This window comes from Myotis nattereri (genome assembly GCF_964212035.1).
Source record: "Myotis nattereri genome assembly, chromosome: 21".
NCBI lineage: Eukaryota > Metazoa > Chordata > Mammalia > Chiroptera > Vespertilionidae > Myotis > Myotis nattereri.
In genome coordinates this window covers 10,889,499-10,912,910 of record NC_138097.1, presented here as the reverse complement: position 1 = coordinate 10,912,910, position 23,412 = coordinate 10,889,499, and the positions used below count along the sequence as shown (strand labels likewise).

The following is a 23,412-nucleotide window of genomic DNA, read 5'->3' as shown; positions in this document are numbered from 1 at the left end:
TTCTCAAGCCGTTGCTCTCATTTATTATAAAATGGTTTCACAAATTCTACAAAACGTTCCCCCATTTTCCCAGGTCCGTGTGCCCATCTAGACACGGCCGTCCTGTGGCCGGCGCAGGTCCCGAGCCCGGAACGCCCGGAACGGGCCAGAGGTGGCCGTGGGCCCCGCATTGGGGGGGGGTGGCGGGATCCGCCTTAGAGGAACCGAGGCCCGTTCACGGCCGGTGGTCATGGCGAGGCGGCCGCACGCGGCACCCTACCTGCCAGGCCGGCCCCGAGGCGGCGGGACTACAGCGGGTGCCTCCGCACGTCGATCATGCCCGGGCTGGCCCTCCGCCGCTCCCGCCGGGGCCTGGCCAGGGGCCCGAGGTTCCAGGGCGGCCCCGCCTCCCCGCCAGGGAGCACTCGCCCCACGGGGGGCTCCGCGGCCTCCGGGGCGCCCTGCTCCTCACCGCCCAGGCTGCAGCGCTTCCACGTCAGCGGGAGCGGGGCGTGCACCAGGTCCCGCGCCTCCTCCCGGGCTCGGGGGGCGCCCTCCGCGAGGGGGGGCTGCCAGAGCTCGTCTTCGTTTCCAGGCGGCTGGCGGGTCTCCGGGCACAGGACCTTCTCCCCACCTGTCACGGACGACACCCTCGTCAGAAAGGGGGTGGCAGCCCCTCCTCAGCCCCAGCTCCCGCGCCCAAAATGACCCGGAAGTGGGGGGGCGGGGGGGGCGGGGAGGGTTGTTGTTGGGGGGGGCGCCATGGGCAAGGCCCCGAGCGCTCACCCCGGCTCTGGCCCGCGGCGCTGCCCCCGCTCAGCCTCTGCCTCAGCTCCTGGTTCGCCCACACGTGGCGGCCCAGCTCCCGCTCCAGGGCCTGGATCCTGCCCTCGTACTGCCGCCTGCTGTCGGCCAGCCCCTCGCCCAGGTGGTCTGGGGGGACAGAGGGGCGGGTGGCGGGTGGCGGGCGCCGGGGGGCGCGGGGCGGGGGCGGGGGCCGGGGGGCGGCCTCACCTCGGCTCTGCTGCAGGAGCAGCTGCACCTTCTGCTCGTGCTCCTTCTGCTGCAGCGTCAGCTGGCGGTCGGTCTCCAGGCGCTGCCGCTCCAGCGCCGCCTCCAGCCAGAACCCCAGCCGCTGCTGCTCCTCCAGCTGCATCTCCAGCTCCGAGAAGGCCACCTGCTGCCGGTGCTGCTCCTCGCGCAGCGTCACCACCTGCCGAGGCCGCCCAGGCTCAGACCCAGGCCCAGGCTCAGATCCGGGGGGCAGTGCCCACCGCTGACAGATACTGAGACACCGCGGGCCTCGGCTGCCTCCTCACAGCTCCAGGCAGTGATTCCCAAGTCAGGAGTGTCACTGGCCGCCCCCACCTCCACCCTTAGGGCTTCAGGGGGCCAGGATTTCCGCCTCCACACGGACACGTGAGCCTGTCCCGTGTGTGGCAGGAAGCTGAGCAGCATCCCTGGCCGCTGCCCCTAATGTTGTGACAAAGCCCCCCAGACACCTGTCCCCTGGGGCCGGCAAACTCATCCCGCTGAGAACCAGTGACGGGCAAAGGCCACCCTGAAGGTGCCAATCGGGCGGGGAGGGGAGGGGAGGGGAGGTGGGGGTGGAGGAGGCGGTCGGTCTCACTGAATAGAACAGGCTTTGCAGCGGTTCTCAACCTGTGGGTCACGACCCCTTTGGCGGTAAACGCCCCTTTCCCAGGGGTCGCCTAAGACCATCCTGCCTATCAGATATTTCCATGACGATCCATCACAGTAGCAACATGACAGTGATGAAGTAGCCACGACAATAATGTTATGGTTGGGGGTCACCACATGAGGAGCCTTATTTAAAGGGCCAGAAGGGTGAGAACCGCTGCTTTAGAGAGAGACTGAGGCGGCGGGGCTCCGGGCGGAGCGGGCTGGCGCTGCCCACCTTGTCGAAGTACTTGCAGAGGAGGGCCCTGGTCTCGGAGGACGAGAGGTAGCTGAGCTTGGCCATGAGGTTCGCCTCGCACGGCGACAGCAGGGAGGCCGAGGCCCGCAGCACCCGCTGCCGGGAGGTGATGGTCTCGTTCTTGTACTCGATGGCCGCGTCCAGGGCCTCGATGGCCTCGTCCAGCTGGAACAGCGTCCGCTCCTCCTGCGGGCACGTGGCATGCGTGGGGTGGGGGTGACCTCCGGGGTCGTGGCATGCACGGTGGGGGGTTCCCCATTTCCTAAACAACTAAGTCCTAGCACACAGCCACAACTGACCCCTAAGTGTCCATCCCCTTGCCCTGGGCTGTCACAGCCAGATCCCTGGGGTGTGGGGGAGGCTGGGGCTCTGCCTCTGGGGGGGCTCTGCACTCAGGGAGCTGGGAGTACCCTACACTGAGGGAGGGCCTGGCAGGACTCATGCCCACAGGGGAGCTGAGAGGTGGGGGAGCCTAGAGGTGGGGGAGCCTAGAGGTGGGGGAGCCTAGAGGTGGGGGAGCTGAAAGGTGGGGGAGCTGAGAGGTGGGGGAGCTGGGAGGTGGGGGAGCTGAGAGGTGGGGGAGCTGGGAGGTGGAGGAGCTGAGAGGTGGGGGAGCTGGGAGGTGGGGGAGCTGAGATGTGGGGAGCTGGGATGTGGGGGAGCTGAGAGGTGGGGGAGCCTAGAGGTGGGGGAGCTGGGATGTGGGGGAGCTGAGAGGTGGGGGAGCTGAGAGGTGGGGGAGCTGGGATGTGGGGGAGCCTAGAGGTGGGGGAGCTGAGAGGTGGGGGAGCTGAGAGGTGGGGGAGCTGGGAGGTGGGGGAGCTGAGATGTGGGGAGCTGGGAGGTGGGGGAGCTGAGAGGTGGGGGAGCTGGGAGGTGGGGGAGCTGAGATGTGGGGAGCTGGGAGGTGGGGGAGCTGAGAGGTGGGGGAGCTGAGAGGTGGGGGAGCTGGGATGTGGGGGAGCCTAGAGGTGGGGGAGCTGAGAGGTAGGGGAGCTGGGAGGTGGGGCGGCCCAGTGCACGCAGGATGCGGAGTCCGGTGCAGATGGAGGGAACGAAGGGCGGCAGCCCCGGCCCGTGTCCCCGACCAGGGCTAGAGCAGGGCCGTCGGGTCCCTCCAGCCCCGCCCTGTGGGCTGCCGCCCGGGGCGGGGAGGGGGGGGGGCGGCCGTGTCCCCCAGCAGCGCGGCCGGCCGGCGGGCGTACCTCGGGGGACAGCAGGCCGCCCTGCCGCAGCTTGCCGTCGATCTCCAGGCGCTGCTTCAGCAGCGAGTCCTTCTCCTGGCGCAGGGCGTCGATCTCCCCGCGGATCTGCTGCTGGCTCTGGGCGCTGCCCTGGCGCAGCTGCCCGCTCTTCTCCGACAGCTCCCGCTCCAGGTGCTCCAGCCGGCTGGACACGCGCACGATGTCCTCGGTCAGGGCCTGGGCGGCACCGGGGCGTCAGGGGAGGGGCCACCTGTCGGGTGCTAAGCAGGCCCCTCGGTCCTGCAGAAGCTGGGGTGGGGGCGGGGGCGGGGGCGGGGGTGGGGGGGCAGAGATGGCCGGGAGGGTGCGGACAAGCGGAGGACGAGGCCCTCCTGACGGGACACATGGGTCGAGGCAGAGCAGGGGGTGGGTGGCCCCTCACTGAGGTGACGAGTTTGTGATGGGAATTATGGGAAATTAGGGGCCAAACCCCAAAGGCCTTTCCGGGAGCCTGAAGTGGGAGGAAGCGAGGGCTCGAAGGACCACAGGACACGGATAACCCAGCAGCACCCTGGGCCCTGCACCCGCTGCTGGGACAGGCTCGGGGCTCTGCGTCTGACACCCCTCAAATCCCACGGCAACGTGAAGGGGGCCCAGGAACATCCTACCCCCCCCCCCCCCCGCAGGGAACCAGGAAGCCCGGGGGCCAGGGCGCTGCCTCCTTGGGCCCCTCACCACCCACCCTGTCTACCTGCTGCTCCTTCTGCCTGCGCAGTCCCCGAGCCGGGGTTGCAAAGGGGGAACAGCCCTAGGCGGTTTGGCTCAGTGGATAGAGCGTCGGCCTGCAGACTGAAGGGTCCCGGGTTCAATTCTGGTCAAGGGCACATGCCCAGGTTGTGGGCTTGATCCCTAGCAGGGGTCGTGCAGGAGGCAGCCAACCAATGATTCTCTTTCATCCTTGATATTTCTCTCTCTCTCCCTCCCTCTCCCTTCTTCTCTGAAATCAATTTAAAAAAATATTGTTTAAAAAAGGCCCCAACTGGTTTGGCTCAGTGGATAGAGTCAGCCTGCAGACTGAAGGGTCCCAGGTTCGATTCCGGTCAAGGGCATGTACCTTGGTTGCCGGCACATCCCCAGTAGGAGGTGTGCAGGAGGCAGCTGATGGATGTTTCTCTCTCGTTGATGTTTCTAACTCTCTATCCCTCTCCCTTCCTCTCTGTAAAAAATCAATAAAATATATTTTTTAAAAAGTTAAAAAAAGAAAAAGGAGGGGAACAATTGTGGGGAGGGTACTTGGAAAGGTTCCACCCTGGCAGCAGAACCTGCGGGATCCATAGGCTTATACAGCCCAGCAGGGCGGCCCCCACCTGCCCGGACCTGGGGGGGCGGGTCCCCACCTGCCCGGACCTGGGGCGGCCCCCACCTGCCCGGACCTCGGGGGGCGGGTCCCCACCTGCCCGGACCTCGGGGGCGGCCCCCACCTGCCCGGACCTGGGGGGGCGGGTCCCCACCTGCCCGGACCTGGGGCGGCCCCCACCTGCCCGGACCTCGGGGGGCGGGTCCCCACCTGCCCGGACCTGGGGCGGCCCCCACCTGGCTGGACCGCAGGCGCTTGCTCTCCAGCCCCGTCCTCTCCTGCACCAGGGCCTCCTTCTTGGCCAGGATGGCCTCCCGCTTGCGCAGCTCCTCCCCCAGCTCCTCCAGCGCCCGCCGCTGCTGCAGCACCTTCTCCATCTCCTGGTCCAGCCACTTCTTCTGCTCCTCGATCTTCTGAGGGGAACGGAGGGCGCGGGGCGGGCGCTCAGCGCTCACGCCTGCTGTGCGGGCAGCGCCCCCCCCCCCCCCTGGTGCGGCTGTGGGTGCCCGGCGCCCACCTGCTGCTGCTCCAGGGTGAACACGGAGCCGCTGCTGCCGCTGCGCCGCTTCCGCTGGAACGCCGCGATCTCCTCCGTCTTGATGCGCAGGATCTTCTGCTGCTGCTCGTGCTTCAGCTCCAGCTCCTGCGGGCGCGCAGGGGAGGGGCTGGGGGCGCGCAGGGGAGGGGCTGGGGGCGCGCAGGGGAGGGGCTGAGGGCGCGCAGGGGAGGGGCTGGGGGCGCGCAGGGGAGGGGCTGGGGCGCGCAGGGGAGGGGCTGGGGCGCGCAGGGGAGGGGCTGGGGGCGCGCGGGGGAGGGGCTGGGGGCGCGCGGGGGAGGGGCTGGGGGCGCGCGGGGGAGGGGCTGGGGGCGCGCAGGGGAGGGGCTGGGGGAGCGCAGGGGAGGGGCTGGGGAGAGGCCCTCGGGAGGCCCCGACCTTGACGCGGCGCTGCCGCTTGCTCATCTCCGCCTCCAGGCGCCGCTTCTGCTCCGCCTCCTCGCGCAGCCGCCGCTGCAGCCGGTCCCGCTGCCGCCGCATGAGCTGCACGTGGCGCTCCAGCTGCCGCAGCCGCTCCTCGCTCTGGGCCCCCAGCGCCGCCAGCCGCTCCGCCGCCCGCCGCTTCTCCCGCAGCGCCTGCCCGGCACAGCCTCCGTGGGCCCCGCGCCCCGCTCCGCAGGGGGCAGGACCCAGGGAGAGGAGCGGCGGAGGGACAGACAGACGGGAAAGCGGGAGGATGGGCCCGGCCAGGGTGGCTCAGTGGATAGAGCAACGGCCTGCGGCCTGAAGGGTCCTGGGTTCGATTCCCGTCAAGGGCACAGGGCTGGGTTGTGGGCTCGACCCCCAGTAGGGGGCGTGCAGGAGGCAGCCGATCAATGATTCTCATCATTGATGTTTCCCTCTCCTTTCCTCTCTAAAATCAATTTAAAAATATTTTTTAAGCCGAAACCGTTTTGGCTCAGTGGATAGAGCGTCGGCCTGCGGACTGAAGGGTCCCAGGTTCGATTCCGGTCGGGGGCGTGTACCTGGGTTGCGGGCACATCCCCAGTAGGAGATGTGCAGGAGGCAGCTGATCGATGCTTCTCTCTCATCGATGTTTCTAACTCTCTCTCTCCCTTCCTTTCTGTAAAAAATCAATAAAAATATATTTAAAAAATATATATATATTTTTTTAAAAAAGGAACTCAGGAAAATAAAAACAGGAAGATGGATGTTTACTACGTCCCAGCCTAAGTGCTCCGTGCATGCTCAGTGACTAACAATCCTACCGAGGAGCATGAACCATCAGCCCTATTAACAGATTAGGGAACGGAGGCACAGAGAGGTCAGGAAACTTGACCAAGGACACACAGCGAGAAACTGGCAGAGCTGGCATTCAAACCCAAACCCCTCCCAGAGCCCGTGCAACTTGACGGCTCTACGGATGGTGTCCTGGCCGCCCGACTGAGCAAAGAAGGAATGAACGGTGGATGGACAGCTGCAAAGACAGAGGGACCGCAGGATGGATGGACAGAAAGGTGGATGGGACGGATCATGGAAAGATGAAAACCAGGATGAAGGGATGGATGGAAGGGAACAGAAAGAGGGAAAGATAAGGGGTAAATGGACGGTTAGTCACATCAGCTGATAAGCGTGGATTAGAGCAGGCATGTCAAACTCGTGGCCCGCGGGCCGCATGGGGCCCACAATGAGTATTTTTGCGGCCCTGCCAATGTATGTAAGAAATGATTTAATAAAAATTTCGCAACTTAATTTTCACAATATCCTGTTATACATGATTTTTAATGACGAGCAACCCTAATGATTGGCTACTATTACCGTGTTGCATTCATTTCCCTTACGCGCCTTACGCACAGGCGCACCATTTCTCCAGCAGCGAATATTTTAGCCGCCGATGGCCACGTCGTTAGTCCTGGACGGCCGTGCTTGGTGTGCGCCACAGGAGATGTTTCGCTCTCGGAGAACAAGAAAAATAGGTTTATGTGCGTGACGCTTACTCAATTGTGCAGTTATTCAGTGTCTGATTAGCTCATGTTCAAGAAAAATATTAATTTTTATTAAAATGTTCTATTGTATGTGACCGATGACTCGTTTATCTCAGCCCTTTGCGTTCAGCGTGTCTCTACCGAAATAAACCCACGTTGCTCTGAACACGGAAGCTTCTGTTGTTTGGCGGCCACATCCACGCAAACCTTGTTTATGGGGCCCGTGTGAGCCTGTGAGTTTGACATGCTTGGATCAGAGGGACGCAGGCTGCGGGGGGACAGAGGGAAGATGGGGGGAGAGGAAAGGGAATGGGAGCGGGAAGGACAGACAGACGGACGAGGGCAGGGAGGGGAGGCTGCATGAGGAGGGTCCACGTTCTTCCCACGCCCACCGCTCTCCCTCCGGGTAGGGGTGGGGGGGTGTCAGCAGGACCCGCCTCCCCCCTCCCCTCCTCGGCTCTGCCTAAGGCTGAGCCGACCCCCGGCGCTGCGGCCCCGACACAACACCAGCCTCAGCCTGGGGGGCCGGCAGGGCGTCCGCACCGCAGCCCAGGACCCGCACGCGGCCTGGCCCCCCCGCTGCCCCCGGTCCCGCACGGACCTGCACCCGGCTCTGGGCGGCGGCCACCCGCCGGCGAAACTCCTGCAGCCGCGACCGCTCGCCCGCGTCCTGGGGCTCCCGGCCCTCCAGCTCCCGCAGCTGCCGCTGCCCCTCGCTCAGCTCGGCCCGCACCCGCTCGGCCTCCTGCTCCAGCTCCCGGATGCGCTGGCTGTGCTGGCGGTTCAGGGCCTGGGCCGCCTTCCCTGGGGAGGGGGGAGGGGGAGGGAGGGGGTCAGCACGGGCGCCCGTCCCCCACCGGACCGTCCGCTGGGGCCCCCCGACCCGTCAGCCACGGACACACACCCGGGGGTTTGCCCAGCCTTTGTGCCCCCAAAACCATGGTCTACTCAGGATTTCGCTTTACACTGACTCGCCTTTAATTTTTTTAAAAAATATATTTTATTGATTTTTTACAGAGAGGAAGGGAGAGAGATAGAGAGCCAGAAACATCGATGAGAGAGAAACATCAATCAGCTGCCTCCTGCACACTCCCTACTGGAGATGTGCCCGCAACCCAGGTACATGCCCTTGACCGGAATCGAACCCGGGACCCTTCAGTCCGCAGGCCGACGCTCTATCCACTGAGCCAAACCGGTTTCAGCTCGCCTTTAATTTTTTAAAAATATTTTTTTATTGATTTCAGAGAGGAAGGGAGAGAGAGAGAGAAACCTCAATGATAAGAGAGAATCACTGATCAGCTGCCTCCTGCACGCCCCCTAATGGGGATGGAGCCCACGACCCAGGCATGTGCCGGGACGGGAATTGAACAGTGACCTCCTGGTTCATAGGTTCGCGCTCAACCACTGAGCCACACCAGCCTGGCTCGACTCACCTTTTAAATCAGCCTCATCCGTAACAGTGACCCCGGGACACTGTGGATGAACTAGCATTTTTGGCAACAACGTGCTAAAATAAATACACACCGGAGCCTGCACATACTTAAGCCTCTAAAACGAACTTCATGGGCAGGGAGCGTGGAGGATGAAGGGCAGGGCAGGTGACACCACGGGGCAGCAATCGCATCCCCGGGATATTGGGGTTGGCAGCACCCCACAGCGCGGCTGAGGGGTGAGAGGAAGGGGACGCCGGAGGCACGACCAGCGGACGGGACGCGGGGAGCACGTCTGGAGCCGGAGCCAAGCTGCCAGCGAGCGGCACACGGAGGAGGCTGAACGACGGAGGGAGGACGCGAGCTTACGCCCCGGGGTGCGAATGGCACTCGGTTAGGAAAAAAGAAAACGTCCCCCAAAAAGCTGAAAGCTGTGGCCCGAGGTGACACGTCCGGGGTTGGCTTCACGGTATTTCAGGGGATGACGTCAGCATGGCAGCGGAGTGAGAAGACTCCAGGGTTTACCCCTGAAATTTATTTTATTTTATAAAATGTATTTGTATTGATTTGAGAGAGGAAGGGAGAGGGAGAGATAGAAACATCAGTGATGAGGGAGAATCATTGATCGGCTGCCTCCTGCTCGCCCCTCACTGGGGATCGAGCAGGTAACCTGGGCCTGTGCCCTGACCGGGAATTGAACCCTGACCTCCTGGTTCATAGGTCGATGCTCAACCACTGAGCCACACCGGCCGGGCTCGCCCTTAAATTTACAAGTTGGACAACCAGAGCTCAATGAAGGACCCTCTGTTCAACACACGAGCGCGCCCGACACATCCCTGCGCTGGGACGGGGGAAGGTGGGCGCTGGGAGCCAGCAGTGGGGGCGGGAGACACCAGGCCGCGCCCTCGCACCACGGCCTGGAGCCGAAGTCGGGCAGAGCAGTTTCCCCAGAGAAAAGGCATCGCCCTTCCCGCCTCCCATCTCCCCTCACAAGGGAAAGGGAAAAAACACGCCTCCATCCGCCCCAAGCACAACACAGGCTCCCGGCAATCCCTACAGCTCCAGTCACAAACACCCCCGTGGCGTTTTTCACAGAAACAGAACAAAAAAATCCGCAAATTCATATGGAACCACATGAGACCTGGAATAGCCAAAAAAAACAAAAAAAACCCTGGAAAAGAGAAGAATTGAGCGCGTTAGGCGTGGCTCGGTGGTTGAGCATCAACCTACGAACCAGGCGGTCACGGTTGGATTCTCGGTCGGGGCACATGCCCAGGCTGCGGGCTCCATCCTGTGTGGAGCGTGCAGGAGGCAGCCAATCAATGATTCTCTCTCATCATTGATGTTTCTTTCTTTCTCTCTCCCTTCCTCTCTGAAGTCAATAAAAATATATTTAAAAAAAAGAAGAAGAAAGTGAAGTTATTAAACTCCTGACTTCAAACTACTCTACAAAGTTATAGTCATTGAAACAGCATGGCATGGCAGAGAAACAGGCACACAGACCAACGGGACAGAACTGAGAGTCCGGGGGAAACCCACGTGGATACGGGCAACTGGTTTCCCAAGAAGGAGTCAAATCATGCAATGGGGCAAGCGAGGCAGCTTCAGCAAACAGTGCTGGGAAACCTGGGAAACCGCCCACAAAGGCATGAAGCCAGCCGGCGTCCGACACCACACACACATGTGCGTGCACATGGAGACCAGACGTGTTCACAGAGAGAGGGCTGTGGTAGGTGTGAAAGTTTCTTTTCCATAAACGTAATGGGAACGACACACACAAAAACCAACACTGAGTCACAGAGCTTAAGAAATGAGGAACCAGAGGAGAGAAGTGTGGAAAACCACCCAGCAGAAGCAGGCGGGAACACACAGGAAAAGAACCGACGCAGCCCGGCCCACGTGGCTCAGGGGTTGAGCGTTGACCAATGAGCCCGGAGGTCACGATTCCATCCCCGGTCAGGACACGTGCCCGGGTTGCGGGCTCGATCCCCAGTGGAGGGCGTGCAGGAGGCCGCTGATCAAGGATTCTCTTTCCTCATCGATGTTTCTATCCCCATTCCCTTTTCCCTCCCTCTCTGAAGTCAATAAATCCTATATAATAAAAGGCTAATATGCAAATTGGACGAGGAGTTCGACCAGGGGGCGGGGCTGGCCAGTCAACCTCCTGGGTCCTCTCCCCAGGGCTGGCCTGGCCCGATTGGCCCCAATCCAAACGGGGCGGGCCAGCCAGACCCCGGCCGTGCACGAATTCATGCACTGGGCCTCTAGTATGTATATAAAACAAAACACAAACAAACAAACAAAAAGAACCAATGGGGGCACCAAGCTTCCGGAAAACAAAGAATAAAATGGGCATAGCAAGTCCTCATACATCACTAATTACTCTAAATGTAAATGAACAATTCACCATAAAGAGGCAGAGAGTAGCAGAGTGGATCCAAAAACAAAACCCAACCATAGGCTGCCTACAAGAGACGCCTCTCAGCTGCAAAGACGAAGGCAGAGCCAAATTGGAAGGGTGGGAAACGATTTCCTAAGCCAGGGGTGGGGAACGTCCAGCCCGCGGGCCGGATAAGGCTCCAGATATCATTTGGTCTGGCCCTGCCCAGGCATTAGGGACGAGTTAATTAAATGTTTGACCAAGTAGAGCAGGCTAATTTTTAAGTTGATAATTCTGTATGGCCCACAAACGATGTTCTACATAGCCAAACGGCCCTTGGGAAAAAAGGTCTCCCACCCCTGCTATAAGCAAAGAACATCCACAGGAAAGTAGGTGTAGCCATACTTATATCTGACAAAATGGATCTCAAGACAACAGGAGGCAAAGATGAATATCTATTTATATAAAAGGCTAATATGCAAAGTGTCCCCTCCAGAGTTCGACCGGGAGACCAGGAGTTTGATCACTCGCTATGACGTGTGCTGACCACCAGGGGGCGGCACAGAACGAAGGAAGGCCCCGGCCGGCAGCTGGCAGCTGGGGAAGGAAGGCCCCGATCGGCCCTGATCACCGGCCAGGCCTAGGGACCCTGCCTGTGCACGAATTTCGTGCACCGGGCCTCTAGTTTTATAACGATAACAGGGACACTACAGCAAGAAAACATAACACTTCTTAACATATATGCATCCCACCAGGGAGCATGGAAATATATGAAAAACTACTCACAGAACCAAAGGGAGAAACAGATCAAGAAACAATCATAGCTGGGGACCTTAACACTCCACTGACAGCTCTACACAGACGATCCAAACAGAAAATCAGTAAGGAAATAGCAGCCTTTGATGACACCTTCAATCAGCCTCCATTACATCAAATGGACATACAGTGGGGCCTTGACTTACGAGTGTCCCGACTAACGAGTTTTTCAAGATATGAGCATCTCTCGGCCGATTTTTTGCTTTGAGGTGCGAACTAAAATTCGGGTTACGAGCCAGCTTCAGACACCCCACCGCTAGTTGGCGCAGCGAACGTCACAGTGAACGCCACAACATCAGCCCAGCATCACGTGTCTCACTCGTTCACAATGGATTTGACATACGAGGAATTTGAGTTACGAGCTCCGTCACGGAACGGATTAAACTCGTAAGTCAAGGCCCCACTGTACTTGACATTTACAGAACCTCGCATCCCAGAACGTCAGATTATACCTTCTTCTCCAGCACACATGGGACATTCGCAAGGACAGACCATATGCTGGGTCACAAACTAACGTCCACAAATTCAAGAAGATTGAAATTATACCTTAAGCCCTAGCCGGTTTGGCTCAGCAGATAGAGCACTGATTCCGGTCAAGGGCACATGCCCGGGTTGTGGGCCGATCCCCAGTGTGGGGTGTGCAGGAGGCAGCCGATCCATGATTCTCTCTCATCATTGATGTGTCTATCTCTCTCTCCCTCTCCCTTCCTTTCTGAAATCAATAAAAATATATTAAAAAAAAAAAGAAATCATACCTTGAAATTAAAAATCAGCCATAGCTGGTTTGGCTCAGTATCAGCCTGTGGACTGAAGGGTCCCGGGTTCGATTCTGGTCAAGGGCACATGCCCGCGTTGCGGGCTCGATCCCCAGTGGGGGGCGTGCAGGAGGCAGCTGATCAATGATACTCTCTCATCGTTGATGTTTCTATCTATCTCTCCCTCTTCCTTCCTCTCTGAAATCAATAAAAATATATTTAAAAAAATAATAAAATAAAAATAAAAACAAAATGCAAAAAGGAAGTAAAGAAACCCACAAATACGTGGAGATTAAACTCCATACAACTAAGAAGTGATCGGATCAAAGAAGAAAAAAAAGGTGAGATCAAAGGTATACAGAGACACATGAGCAGGACAACACAACATATCAGAACCTCTGGGATGCAGCGAAAGCAGCCATAAGGGGAAGGTTTATATCATTACAGGCTTATCTCAAGAAACAAAAGAAATCCCAAGGTAAGAACCAGCATTACATCTTAAAGAACTAGAAAAAGAAGAACAGTAGCAACCCAACGCCGGCAGAAGAAAGAAAATCATAAAAACTAGAGAATTGTGTGAGAGAACAAAAGGACGATAGAAAACATTAATACAACCCAGAGCTGGTTCTTTGAAAGATGAATAAAATTGACAAACCCCTGGCTCGACTCACTGGGAAAAAGAGAAAAGATTCATATAAACAAAATCAGAAATAAACACGTTACCACAGACATTACAGATATACATCATATAAGAACACTAGGGCAGACGAGATGCCACCAGATTCAGTCACCTAGAAGAAATAGATACGTTCTTTGAATCGTGAAGAACTGGAAAATCTAAATAGACCGATCAGCAGTGAGGAAATCATAAAAAACAACACATCAAAAAACATCCCAAAGCCCAGCCAATGTGGCTCAGTGGTTGAGCGTCAGTCAACCCATGAACCAGGAGGTCACGGTTCGATTCCTGGTCAGGGCACACGCCCGGGTTGTGGGCTCGATCCCCAGTAGGGGGCGTGCAGGAGGCAGCGATCAATGATTCTCTCTCATTATTGACACAGAGCAGATTAGCATGGCCCCTGTGCAAGGGTGACACACAAATCTGCGAAGTGCTCCATCTATAATAATAAAAGCATAACATGCTAATTAGACCGGGCATCCTTCCGGACGTCCTTCCTTCCAAAGCCATGGCGGGCAGGGGCCAAGGCAGAGGTGGCCACCGCGGCAGCGGGGGCCAAGGCCCTTGCACAAATTTCGTGCATCAGGCCTCTAGTATTTTAGAATTAACATCATTAAAATGCCCATACTACCCAAAGCAATCTACAGATTCAATTCAGCCCCTATTAAATACCAACGGCATATTTCAAGACCTAGAATATTACAAATACTTCTATGGAACCAAATGGACCCCGAATAGTTGCAGCAATCTTGAGAAAGAAGAACAAAGTTGGAGGGATCATAATACCGGGTATCAAACTATATAACAAAGCCATTATAATCAAAACAGCCTGGTACTGGCACAAGAACAGGCATGTAGATCAATGGAACAGAACAGAGACCCCAGAAATCCACCCACGCCAAGAGGGTCAATTAGTATTTGACAAAGGAGGCGAGAGCATACAAGACAAGAGCATTTCAAGACAGTCTCTTCAATTCATGGCGCTGGGAAAATTGGACAGATTATGCAAAAAATTGCAACTACACCACCAACTGACACCATACACAAGAATAAACTCACAATGGATAAGAGAGTTCAATACAAGTCATGAAACCATAAAAATCCTAGAATAAAACATAAGCAGTAAAATCTCAGGCATCTTATGTAGCGGTCTTTTCACCAATACATCGCCTAGGGCAGTGGTCGGCAAACTGCGGCTTGCGAGCCACATGTGGCTCTTTGGCCCCTTGAGTGTGGCTCTTCGTAAGCCTTAGGAGTACCCTAATGAAGTGAATAACAATGTACCTACCTAGATAGTTTAAGTTTAAAAAATTTGGCTCTCAAAAGAAATTTCAATCGTCGTGCTGTTGATATTTGGCTCTGTTGACTAATGAGTTTGCCGACCACTGGCCCAGGGCCAGAAAAACAAAGGAAAAGATAAACAAATGGGACCACATCAAACTAAAAAGCTTCTGCAAAACAAACCATCGACAAAATGAAAGGGAGACATCCCCTGTTCGAGGGCACACATCCGCCAGTGACACATCTGATAAGGGGTGAACTTTGAAAATACAAAAAGAACTCATACAACTCATCACCAGGAAGACAACCCAATTACAAATGGGCAAAGGAGCCCTGGCCGGGGTGGCTCAGTGGATAGAGCACCGGCCTGCGGACTGAAGGGTCCTGGGTTCGATTCCGGTCAAGGGCACATGCCCCGGTTGTGGGCTCGAGGGGGCATGCAGGAGGCAGCCGATCAATGATTCTCTCTCATCAGTGATGTTTCTAGCTCTCCCTCTCCCTTCCTCTCTGAAATCAATAAAAATATATATTTTAAAAATTCAACTGGTCACCACCTAAAGTCACCCCCTACCCTGTCACACGCATCACCAACAGACACAGCACGATTTGGGGATGCTGTGCCCGACCGAGAGCTGTGTGCCCGCCCAGGGCAGCGCCCGCACACGGCAGGCAATGGATAAATCACAACAAGTAACGCTTCCTGGGAAGCAGTCTGAGCCCTTTGCCTGAATTAACTCATTTCATCCTCAGAGCAAACCTAGAAGCAGGTGCAACTGCCGCTCCCATTTCAGGAAGGAAAACGGCGGCACAGAGAGGTTACTCCACTTGCTCGAGGCCACACAGCCACAGAGGCTGAGCTGGGCATCACGCCGCCAGCGCCCGCCACTCACCGGTGCGGACCAGCTCGCCGATGAGCTCCTCCTTCATGCGGATGTTGATGGCCAGTTCCCGGATCTTCTGCTGGGCCTGGGCGAGCCGCCACTCGGAGGCCGTGGCCGCGGGGGCCTGGGCCTTGACCCCCTGGACCACTGGACAAGGCCAGCTGTCAAGGCTGAGGCCCGATGGACAGAGTGGGGAGACAGGGGGTAGAGGGGAGGAAGGGGGATGGAGGGGAGAGGCATGGGGGTGGAGGGGAGGCAGCGGATGAAGGGGAGAGGCGGGGGGGATTGAGAAAGACAAGGGGGTGGAGGGGAGCGGCAGGAGGGTGGAAGGGGGAGGCAGGGGTTGGAAGGGAGAGGTAGGGGTTGGGGGAGAGGCAGGGGGTGGAAGGGAGAGGCAGGGGGATGGAGGAGAGAGGCAGGGGGGTGGAGGGGGGAGTCTGGGGGTGGAGGGGAGAGGCAGTGGGGTGGAGGAGAGAGGCAGGGGGGTGGAGGGAGGAGTCTGGGGGAGGAGGGGAGAGGCCAGGGGGTAGAGGGGGGAGTCTGGGGGAGGTAAAGGAGAGGCAGGGGGGTAGAGGGGGGAGTCTGGGGGTGGAGGGGAGAGGCAGGGGGGTGGAGGAGGCAGGCAGGGGGTGGTGGAGGAGGAAGCTTGTCAGGGCAGCCAGGGTCGGTGTGGACTGTCCAGGGTGGCCAGTGAGGACCAGGGAGGGAGGAGGGGTCGGGTCCTCTCTGCGTCCCACCGAGCTCACCTCTGGGCTCGGGGACGGCTGCACCCAGCTCCTCAAGGCGAAGCTCCGGGCCCTTCCTGCTCAGGGAGCTCCCTGGGCCGGCCTCCACCCGCTGGCTGCACTTGCTGATCCCGTTTCTGGGGGGCAGAGCAGATGCCTGTACCCGTCCCCAGTCCCCGCCCGCCCCCCCCCCCGGCCACCTCCCAGGCCAGAGGCAGGAAGACAGGTCACTGCCTTCCACCCCATCATCGCTGGCACCTGTCCGTCCAGCAGATCCCGGGGCCCGGGGCCAAGCTGACGGGTGCAGGGGAGGGAGGGCACCCAGGACCGCCCGAGTCTGTGGACCAGGCCTTTCCCACCGGCAAGTGCTTGGCTCAGAGCCCACAGCTCCCATCTGCTCCCTCGGAGGCTGGCAGGGGCGAGGCGGGTGAGGGCACCCGAGACCACAGGTCCTCTTCGGCCGCAATGGGGCCACTCACCGGCGCAGGGGCAGGGTCCTCCGGGGCGGCTCTCCCTCCTCCCCCTCCTCCTCCTCCTCCTCCTCCTCTTCTGATGCAGCGGAAGAGCCACTGTCCAGCCCATCTTCCTCTTCCAGCAGCTTGGCTCCCGCCGCCCTGCCATCCGGCACCTGCCACGGGCACCAGAGTTTCAGGCCAGGAAGCCTCCCGGGCGCCTTCTAGGGGCCGTTCCCGGCACCAAGTCTCTGCGTCCGCCTAGCCCAGTGGTCGGCAAACTCATTGGTCAACAGAGCCAAATATCAACAGCACAACGATTGAAATTTCTTTTGAGAGCCACATTTTTTAAACTGAAACTATATAGGTAGGTACATTGTTATTCACTTAATCAGGGTGCTCCTGAGGCTTAGGAAGAGCCACACTCAAGGGGCCAAAGAGCCGCATGTGGCTCGCGAGCCGCGGTTTGCCAACCACTGACCTATGCCATGCCCTGCCCTGCCCTGGGCGCCCACCCACGTCTCTGCCTCCAGCCCTACCTCACCTCCAAGACCCAGCTCAGTGACTCCTGGCGGAGCCACCCCCCTGCACCTCCCCCGCCCCTGCTCCCAAAGCACCCAGAACGCCCAGGTCACGTGACCATTTCTCTCTGGTACACAGGTCACCTGCACCCGAGTCTCATCTTGCAAACCTCCCCGGCCAGAGTGGAGGCTGCGTGACAGGCCTCTGCCGACCCCCCCGCCCCCTCTCCCCTGGCCCTCGGGGCTGCAGGGCTGAGAGGACCCCGAGCTTTCGGGAAGATGCAGCCTGTGTCCAAAAGGCCCCACGTGACAGAACCAGAAGCAGAGACCAGTTCAGGGGAAAGGAAACTTGCAAAGAGAGGGGGCGGCCTCACAGGTGATGAGCTCCCCGTCCCTGGAGGTGTGCACGCTTCCCATCCAGCGCTGGAAGCCAGAACCCCCTCTGCAAGCCCCAAGCAGCCCCCAGATACACCGGAGATTCCCAGCAGCACCCCCACCCCCCAGCCCATGGCTCTGGGGTTGAGCGTCAACCTATGAACCAGGAGGTCACAGATCTATTCCCAGTCAGGGCACATGCCCATGTTTCGAGCTCAGTCCCCAGTAGGGGGCGTGCAGGAGGCAGCCGATCCATGATTCTCATCATTGATGTTGCTATCTCCCCCTCTCCCTTCCACTCTGAAATCTATATATTTATTGATTTCAGAGTGGAAATCAATAAATCAATATATATTTTAATAGCACCACCCCTCTGAGAGGGCCCCGTCACCCAATCTTGGCCCTTCCTCTACGGACACGAGAAGGGGCACCCAGAGCTGCTCCCGTGAAAGCCTGGGGTGAGGGGCACACTGTCCGGCACTGCCCAGTCCAACAGGCCCAGCGGGCACGGGTCTCGCCACCTCCTCACCTCTCCCCAGTTCTCGGGGCCAACTTCATCTCCAGGAAGGCATCCGGGGGGCACCATGCCCAGCACGTGGGCGTGGGCACCCGCCAGGGGGGCTGTGTGAGGCCGGGGCACAAAGGACCCCGGAGGCAGGCCCTGCAGGAGCCCTGGGCCCCCCCAGCCTGGCCGCACCAGCTCCAGCCGTAGCCGCAGCTCCTCCATCTCCTCCTGCTGCTCCCGCAGCCGGTCGCTCTGCAAGACAAGGTCCAGGTGCCGAGGGGGGACGTGGGGGGGGCTGGGGGGCAGCGATGCCGACAGGAAGAAGTGCAGGCCACCTCATGGTCGCCCCCCTATCTCTCTCTCTCTCTCTCTATCACACACACACACACACACACACTCTCTCTCTCTCTCTCTCTCTCTCTCTCTCTCTCGGCACTAGTTCAGGCTCAAGCTCTCACCCCACCCTGCCCGCCCTCCACATCCATGCCAATCATCGCCACCAGAGGGCGCCAGGAGCAATGCTGACCGGCTACCTTGGGACAAAAGGAAGGACCCGTCTGGCTCCAATGCCCCATCCTGCCCCCACCCCCACCCACCCGCACTGCTCCTCACCCGCACGCTTGTGCTCATCTGTGCCTGCCCCCATCTCTGCCCGCCGCCAGAACCCACCCACCCCGGCTGGTTTCCTCTCCTCTGGGGAAACCGAGGCAGCCCACCTGCAGCTTGTACTGCTCCATGGCGTCCTCCAGGGCGGCCAGGAAGTCTCGGTTCTCCTCCTCCAGGCGGGCCACCTGGCTCTGCAGGGCCAACAGCGCCCCCTCATCGTCCTGTGGGGCAGGGAGCCAGGCTTCAGAGCCAGGGGCTGGCAGGGCGAGCCTGTCCGTCCCTGGGACCCAGAGTGCTCCATCGACCCGCCAGGGTTCCCCCAGCCCAGCGCTGCTCTGCTCCCACGAGGTTCTCCCAGCCCCAGCACTACCCTGTTCCCACGGGGTTCCCCCAGCCCAAAGCTACTCTGTTCCCACGGGGTTCCCCCAGCCCAAAGCTACTCTGTTCCCACGGGGTTCCCCGAGCCCCAGCGCTGCTCTGCTCCAAGTCCTACCTGCATCCCCTCTGCAAGCCATTTGGGCCACCTCTTGTAATAACCAATCCTTCTTTAAATTAGCAATAAGAACATCACCACTATTATTACAAACAACTTGCTGAGCCTTCACTGCCTGCTGGGCCTGTGTTACACCCTCAGCCCTTACATCCCCCCCAGGAGGTAATGCCAATGTCACCCCTACTTTACAGACGGAGCGCCCGAGGCCCAGCGGGAGACCTTATGGAACGTGGCCACGGTCACCAGCAGACGCGCCTTTGAATGGAATGGACGGGGCAGGGGCACTGCTGTCTGACCTCCGGCCCCTTCCCGCCCCTCCCCTGGCCACACCCGGCCCTCGGCCACCTTTCTGCCACCCGGTCCCTGCGTGGCCTGCTCCTCGGGGGCGGCGGAGGCGCTCTCGATGCCGCTGTCCGGCCCGGAGGCGGAGCTCAGGGCGCTGCGCTCGCCCTCGACGGCGCACAGCCAGTCCCGCACCTTGCGGGCGGCGGCGCAGGGCAGCCCGGGCTCGGCTTGCAGCTCGCGCAGGAGGCTGTAGGCGGCGTCGGTGCGGGCCCGGTAGCGCGCGCACTCGGCGCCCAGGCGGGCTGCGGCCCCGGCGGGGGCGGCGGGGGGACCCGGGCCCCGCCGGCCCCGGTGGATGATGCGCGTCTCCGAGCGGTGCCGCGGGGGACCCCGCGCCCCGGCCGCCTCCTCGGGCGCCCGCTCGGGCTCGGGCCGCCAGTTGACGGTGGCGCGGTTGCAGATGTTCTGCGCGCGGCTGGCGTAGTTGAGGGTGTTGAGGGTCTCGTCGAAGTCGCAGGACGAGGGGCTGACGCAGGCGATCATCACCGTCTTGGCGTTGCCGCCCAGCGAGTCTTTGAGGATCCTCAAAGAGGGCGCCGGGGGGGGGGCGCGTCAGGGACCCCGGGGCGCCAGGATCGGGGTCCCAACCCCCCATCAGACCTGAGGCTCGGGCTGCATGGTGCGCGCCCCCTCCCCCCGCGCTCACCGGGTGATCTTGGAGTCCCGGTAGGGGATGTGGCTGCCGCGCCGCTGCGGGTCGCCCAGCGCGCTGATGACGTTGCCGAGGGCCAGGAGGCTGCTGTTGATCTGGATGCTCTCCTTGAGCCGCTCGCCGGTGCTGCCCGTCTTCAGCACCCGCTCGGAGCCCGCCAGGTCCACGAAGTGGAACTTGGAGACGAGCAGCTGGGCGGCGGCGGGGCGCGGCAGGCGGCTGGGGGCGCGCCCCCGCTGCTCCAGGGTCACGGTGAAGACCGTGTGCGAGCGGCTGGACAGGCGGTTGAGGTGCGTGGCCCCCGTGTGCCGCGCCGCGTTGCCCATCTCCAGGACGCTCAGCACCTCGTCCAGGCCCTCCACGTCCACCTCCTTCACCCCGCACAGCACTGGGGGCGCACAGGGGCCGTGAGCGCAGAGCAGGGGCGCCCCTCCAGCCCTCCCCGACCCGGGGGCCCCCCTCCCCTATGCCCGGGGCTCCTGCCCATCTTGGTTTGGGCTGGGGGACTCCAGCTTCCCCCGTGCCCACCTCAAAGCCGGTGCAGACAGAGGAAACCACAGCAGAACTTTCCAGAGCGTGGGTTTCCCCTCCAGCCAGGCGCCCCCTCCCAGCCAGGGCCCCGGGGTTTCCTCACCGACGTTCCCACGCTCGTCCTCGCGGAGCTGGATGTCGCGGCTGGCGGTGCCCACCTCCAGCAGGTCCCGGAACTCCTCCTTGTACACCTCCAGGTAGGACACGTGCACCAGACAGTCCAGCAGGTCGTTCTCATCGATGAGCTTGAAGGCCTCGGCCATGACCCGCGGGATGATGCCCTGCTGGTCCTCGTGGAGGGAGGCTGGGGAGACAGGCAGGGCCTCCTGCCACGTGCCGCCAGCTGGGTCTCCGAGGCCCCCGTGCCCCGCCAGCAGCTGGAGGATGGAGCTCCCGGTGGAGAAGGCGGCAGCCGGAGCCAGGCCGGAGCCAGGCCGAGCGCCAGGGTGGTCAGGCAGAACCATAAAACTTCAGAGTTGGAAGCTACCTCTCAGGGGTGAGCCAACCCCTTTCCTGATATAAGCACCACCCCCTACATTCCTGCCAGGTCACCAGACACCCTTGCTTGATTACCCCCTGGGACAGGGAGCTCATTACCACAGTCTAGGCTCAGTTACCTAAAGTACCTCCTACATTTATCCCAAAGTAATAAGAGGGTGTTCAGAGCAGCACTCGTCTTCATAACTTAAAAAATAAATAAATAAAGCAAACATCCTAAGCATCCATTTCAAGATCCATAGGGGCTCTGGTTACATAAATTACCTTACCTTATAGTCACAATGGAATGCCAGGCAGCCATGAAAAAAATCAGATTGAAAAATATTTAATGATGTAAAGACCTGTTCATGATATTTGTTAAGAAAATAAAACAGGATGTCAAAGATTGGGTACAACGTAATGCTGTTTTCTTTAAAAGGATAGCCAATTCCGCAGAGAAAGAAACTGGAACCCGAACAGGATGCGTGATTTCTGAAAGGCAGTTTTATTTCTGTGTGTTTTTCTGAATTTTCCTAACTTTTTATGATAAACATATACTTATATAACCGAAGAGAAAACATTTGTACGACCTAAAATGGGGCAGTTCCGGCCCTGGCTGGTTTGGCTCAGGGGATAGAGCGCCAGCCTGCGGACTGAAGGGTCGCAGGTTGGATTCCGGTCAAGGGCAAATGCCCAGGTTGCAGGCTCGATCCCCAGTAGGGGGCGTGCAGGAGGCAGCCGATGAATGATTCTCTCTCATCATTGATGTCTTTCTCTCTCTCCCCCTCTCCCTTCCTCTCTGAAATCAATCAAAAAACAGATTTAAAATGGGGCCCTAACCGGTTTGGCTCAGTGGATAGAACATCGGCCTGTGGACTCAAGGATCCCGGGTTCGATTCCGGTCAAGGGCATGTACCTTGGTTGCAGGCACATCCCCAGTGGGGAGTGTGCAGGAAGGAGGCAGCTGATCGATGTTTCTCTCTCATCGATGTTTCTAACTCTCTATCCCTCCCCCTTCCTCTCTGTAAAAAATCAATAAAATATATTTGAAAAAAAAATGGGGCAGTTCCCTTCATTGGCCTGAAGTATCTCTCCCCAAATCTGCTCTAGCGCCTCCTGGAACCAGCCGGGGCCCGGCTACGAGGCAGCCAGAGTGTGTCTCTCCCAGGACAGTCCCCACCCCGACCACCCGACCGGCACACGGATTCCTCCCCCTCGCCAGCCAGCCGGACATCCTGCAGAGACAGGCCAGCTCCCCCTGCGGCCCCAGAACCAGACGGCCTGGCCCCATCTCTATGGAGGGGAGAAGGCCACTTGCCTCCCAGGCCCATCGGCCTCGCCCTGCCCAGCCCCCCACACAGCTGGCCCCACCCTGGGCTGCAGACCTGCTCAGGACATTGCTCTCCCTCCCCAGGCCCCACCTCCAACAGGGAGCAGCAGCAAGAGGCAGGGGACCCAACGCGGGAGCTGCTGAGCGCCCCCCCCCCACCCCCCACAGGCAGGCACTCACCCACACTGGCCTCCCCCATGGTGTAGGTCTTCCCGGAGCCCGTCTGACCGTAGGCGAAGACGGTGGCATTGAAGCCCTCGAAGAAAGCCTCCAGCAGGGGCTGCACGCAGGCCTGGTACACGGCCTCCTGCCGGGCGGCCTCGTCCAGCACCACGTGGAAGCCGAAGCTGCGGTCCCGGCCCAGGGTCACCCGGCCGCGCTCCGGCTCCACCCGCAGGCAGCTCTGGTGCCCGTGCAGCAGCTCCTTGGGCAGCAGCGGGCGGACGCGCAGGGCCACCCTCACGGGGGCCGCCTCGGCCCCTGGCAGCCTCTGGGCCTCCAGCCCCATGGCGAGGGCCGGCTGCTCCAGGGGTCCTGTGGAGAGAGAGAGGCCCCCAGTCAGCACCTGTGCCCCAGGGCTGGGCTCCCCCTGCAGGGCACCTGAGCCAGACCCTGCAGCTCCTCACCTGGGAGGGACGGAGGGGACGGAGGTCAAAGTTCAGAGCATCCTCTGTGCCCCAGCCTGGGGCCCAAATGCTGCCAGGGCCACAGGCACCCCCACACGGCACATCCCGGCTCTCATCACTGCAAGCAAGGCCCGAACTCCGCCACCTGCCCCCAAGCGCCTGTGTTCGAGCGGCACCTTCCCCTGTGCGCACCTCCTAGGAAACACACACAACACACATGCACATACGACGCACGCACACACACACACGCACACACACACGACACATGCACACTGAGGTTTCCAGTCTCTGCCTTGTCACATGACACCCCCTGCCCCACCTTCTTCAAAAGTCAACAGATCTTGCCTGGCTGGTATGGCTCAGTGGTTGAGCATCGACCTATGAACCAGGAGGTCACAGTTCGATTCCCGCTCAGGGCACATGCCGTGTTGCAGGCTTGATCCCTGGTGGGGGTCATGTGGAGGCAGCCAATCAATGATTCTCTCTCATTATTGATGCTTCTCTCTCTCCCTCTCCCTTCCTCTCTGAAATCAATAAAAAATTTTTTTTTAAAAGTCAACAGATTGGTTCCAAGATCCCCCTACCCCGAGAATAGTACCAATCTCTCTCTCT

General features: G+C 59.9%; 2 protein-coding genes across 4 annotated transcripts in view; both read right to left on the bottom strand.

Annotated features, from left to right (window-relative positions):
- Positions 1–22,682, bottom strand: KIF7 (kinesin family member 7; the record flags this gene model as incomplete). 3 transcript variants are annotated; one of them, XM_081114946.1, is made up of 18 exons in its annotated part: positions 1–613; positions 766–912; positions 994–1,192; positions 1,898–2,104; positions 3,124–3,339; positions 4,696–4,872; positions 4,977–5,102; positions 5,394–5,591; positions 7,542–7,744; positions 15,172–15,309; positions 15,909–16,024; positions 16,367–16,515; positions 17,765–17,992; positions 18,457–18,567; positions 19,170–19,707; positions 19,831–20,224; positions 20,471–20,671; positions 22,355–22,682. In XM_081114946.1, 18 exons carry the CDS (start codon positions 22,680–22,682, stop codon positions 288–290), a joined length of 4,002 nt encoding a protein of 1,333 aa, XP_080971072.1. In that variant the 3' UTR covers positions 1–287. The 3 variants fall into 3 exon arrangements, with proteins under 3 accessions (XP_080971072.1, XP_080971073.1, XP_080971071.1); XM_081114947.1 differs by having other exon boundaries at positions 7,548–7,744; XM_081114945.1 differs by having other exon boundaries at positions 19,185–19,707.
- CRTC3 (CREB regulated transcription coactivator 3) overlaps positions 1–23,412 on the bottom strand; it is a gene marked incomplete at its 5' end in the record, with an annotated part of 1,283,408 nt that overhangs the window by 369,996 nt on the left and 890,000 nt on the right. The gene's annotated exons all lie outside the window — the stretch shown is intronic.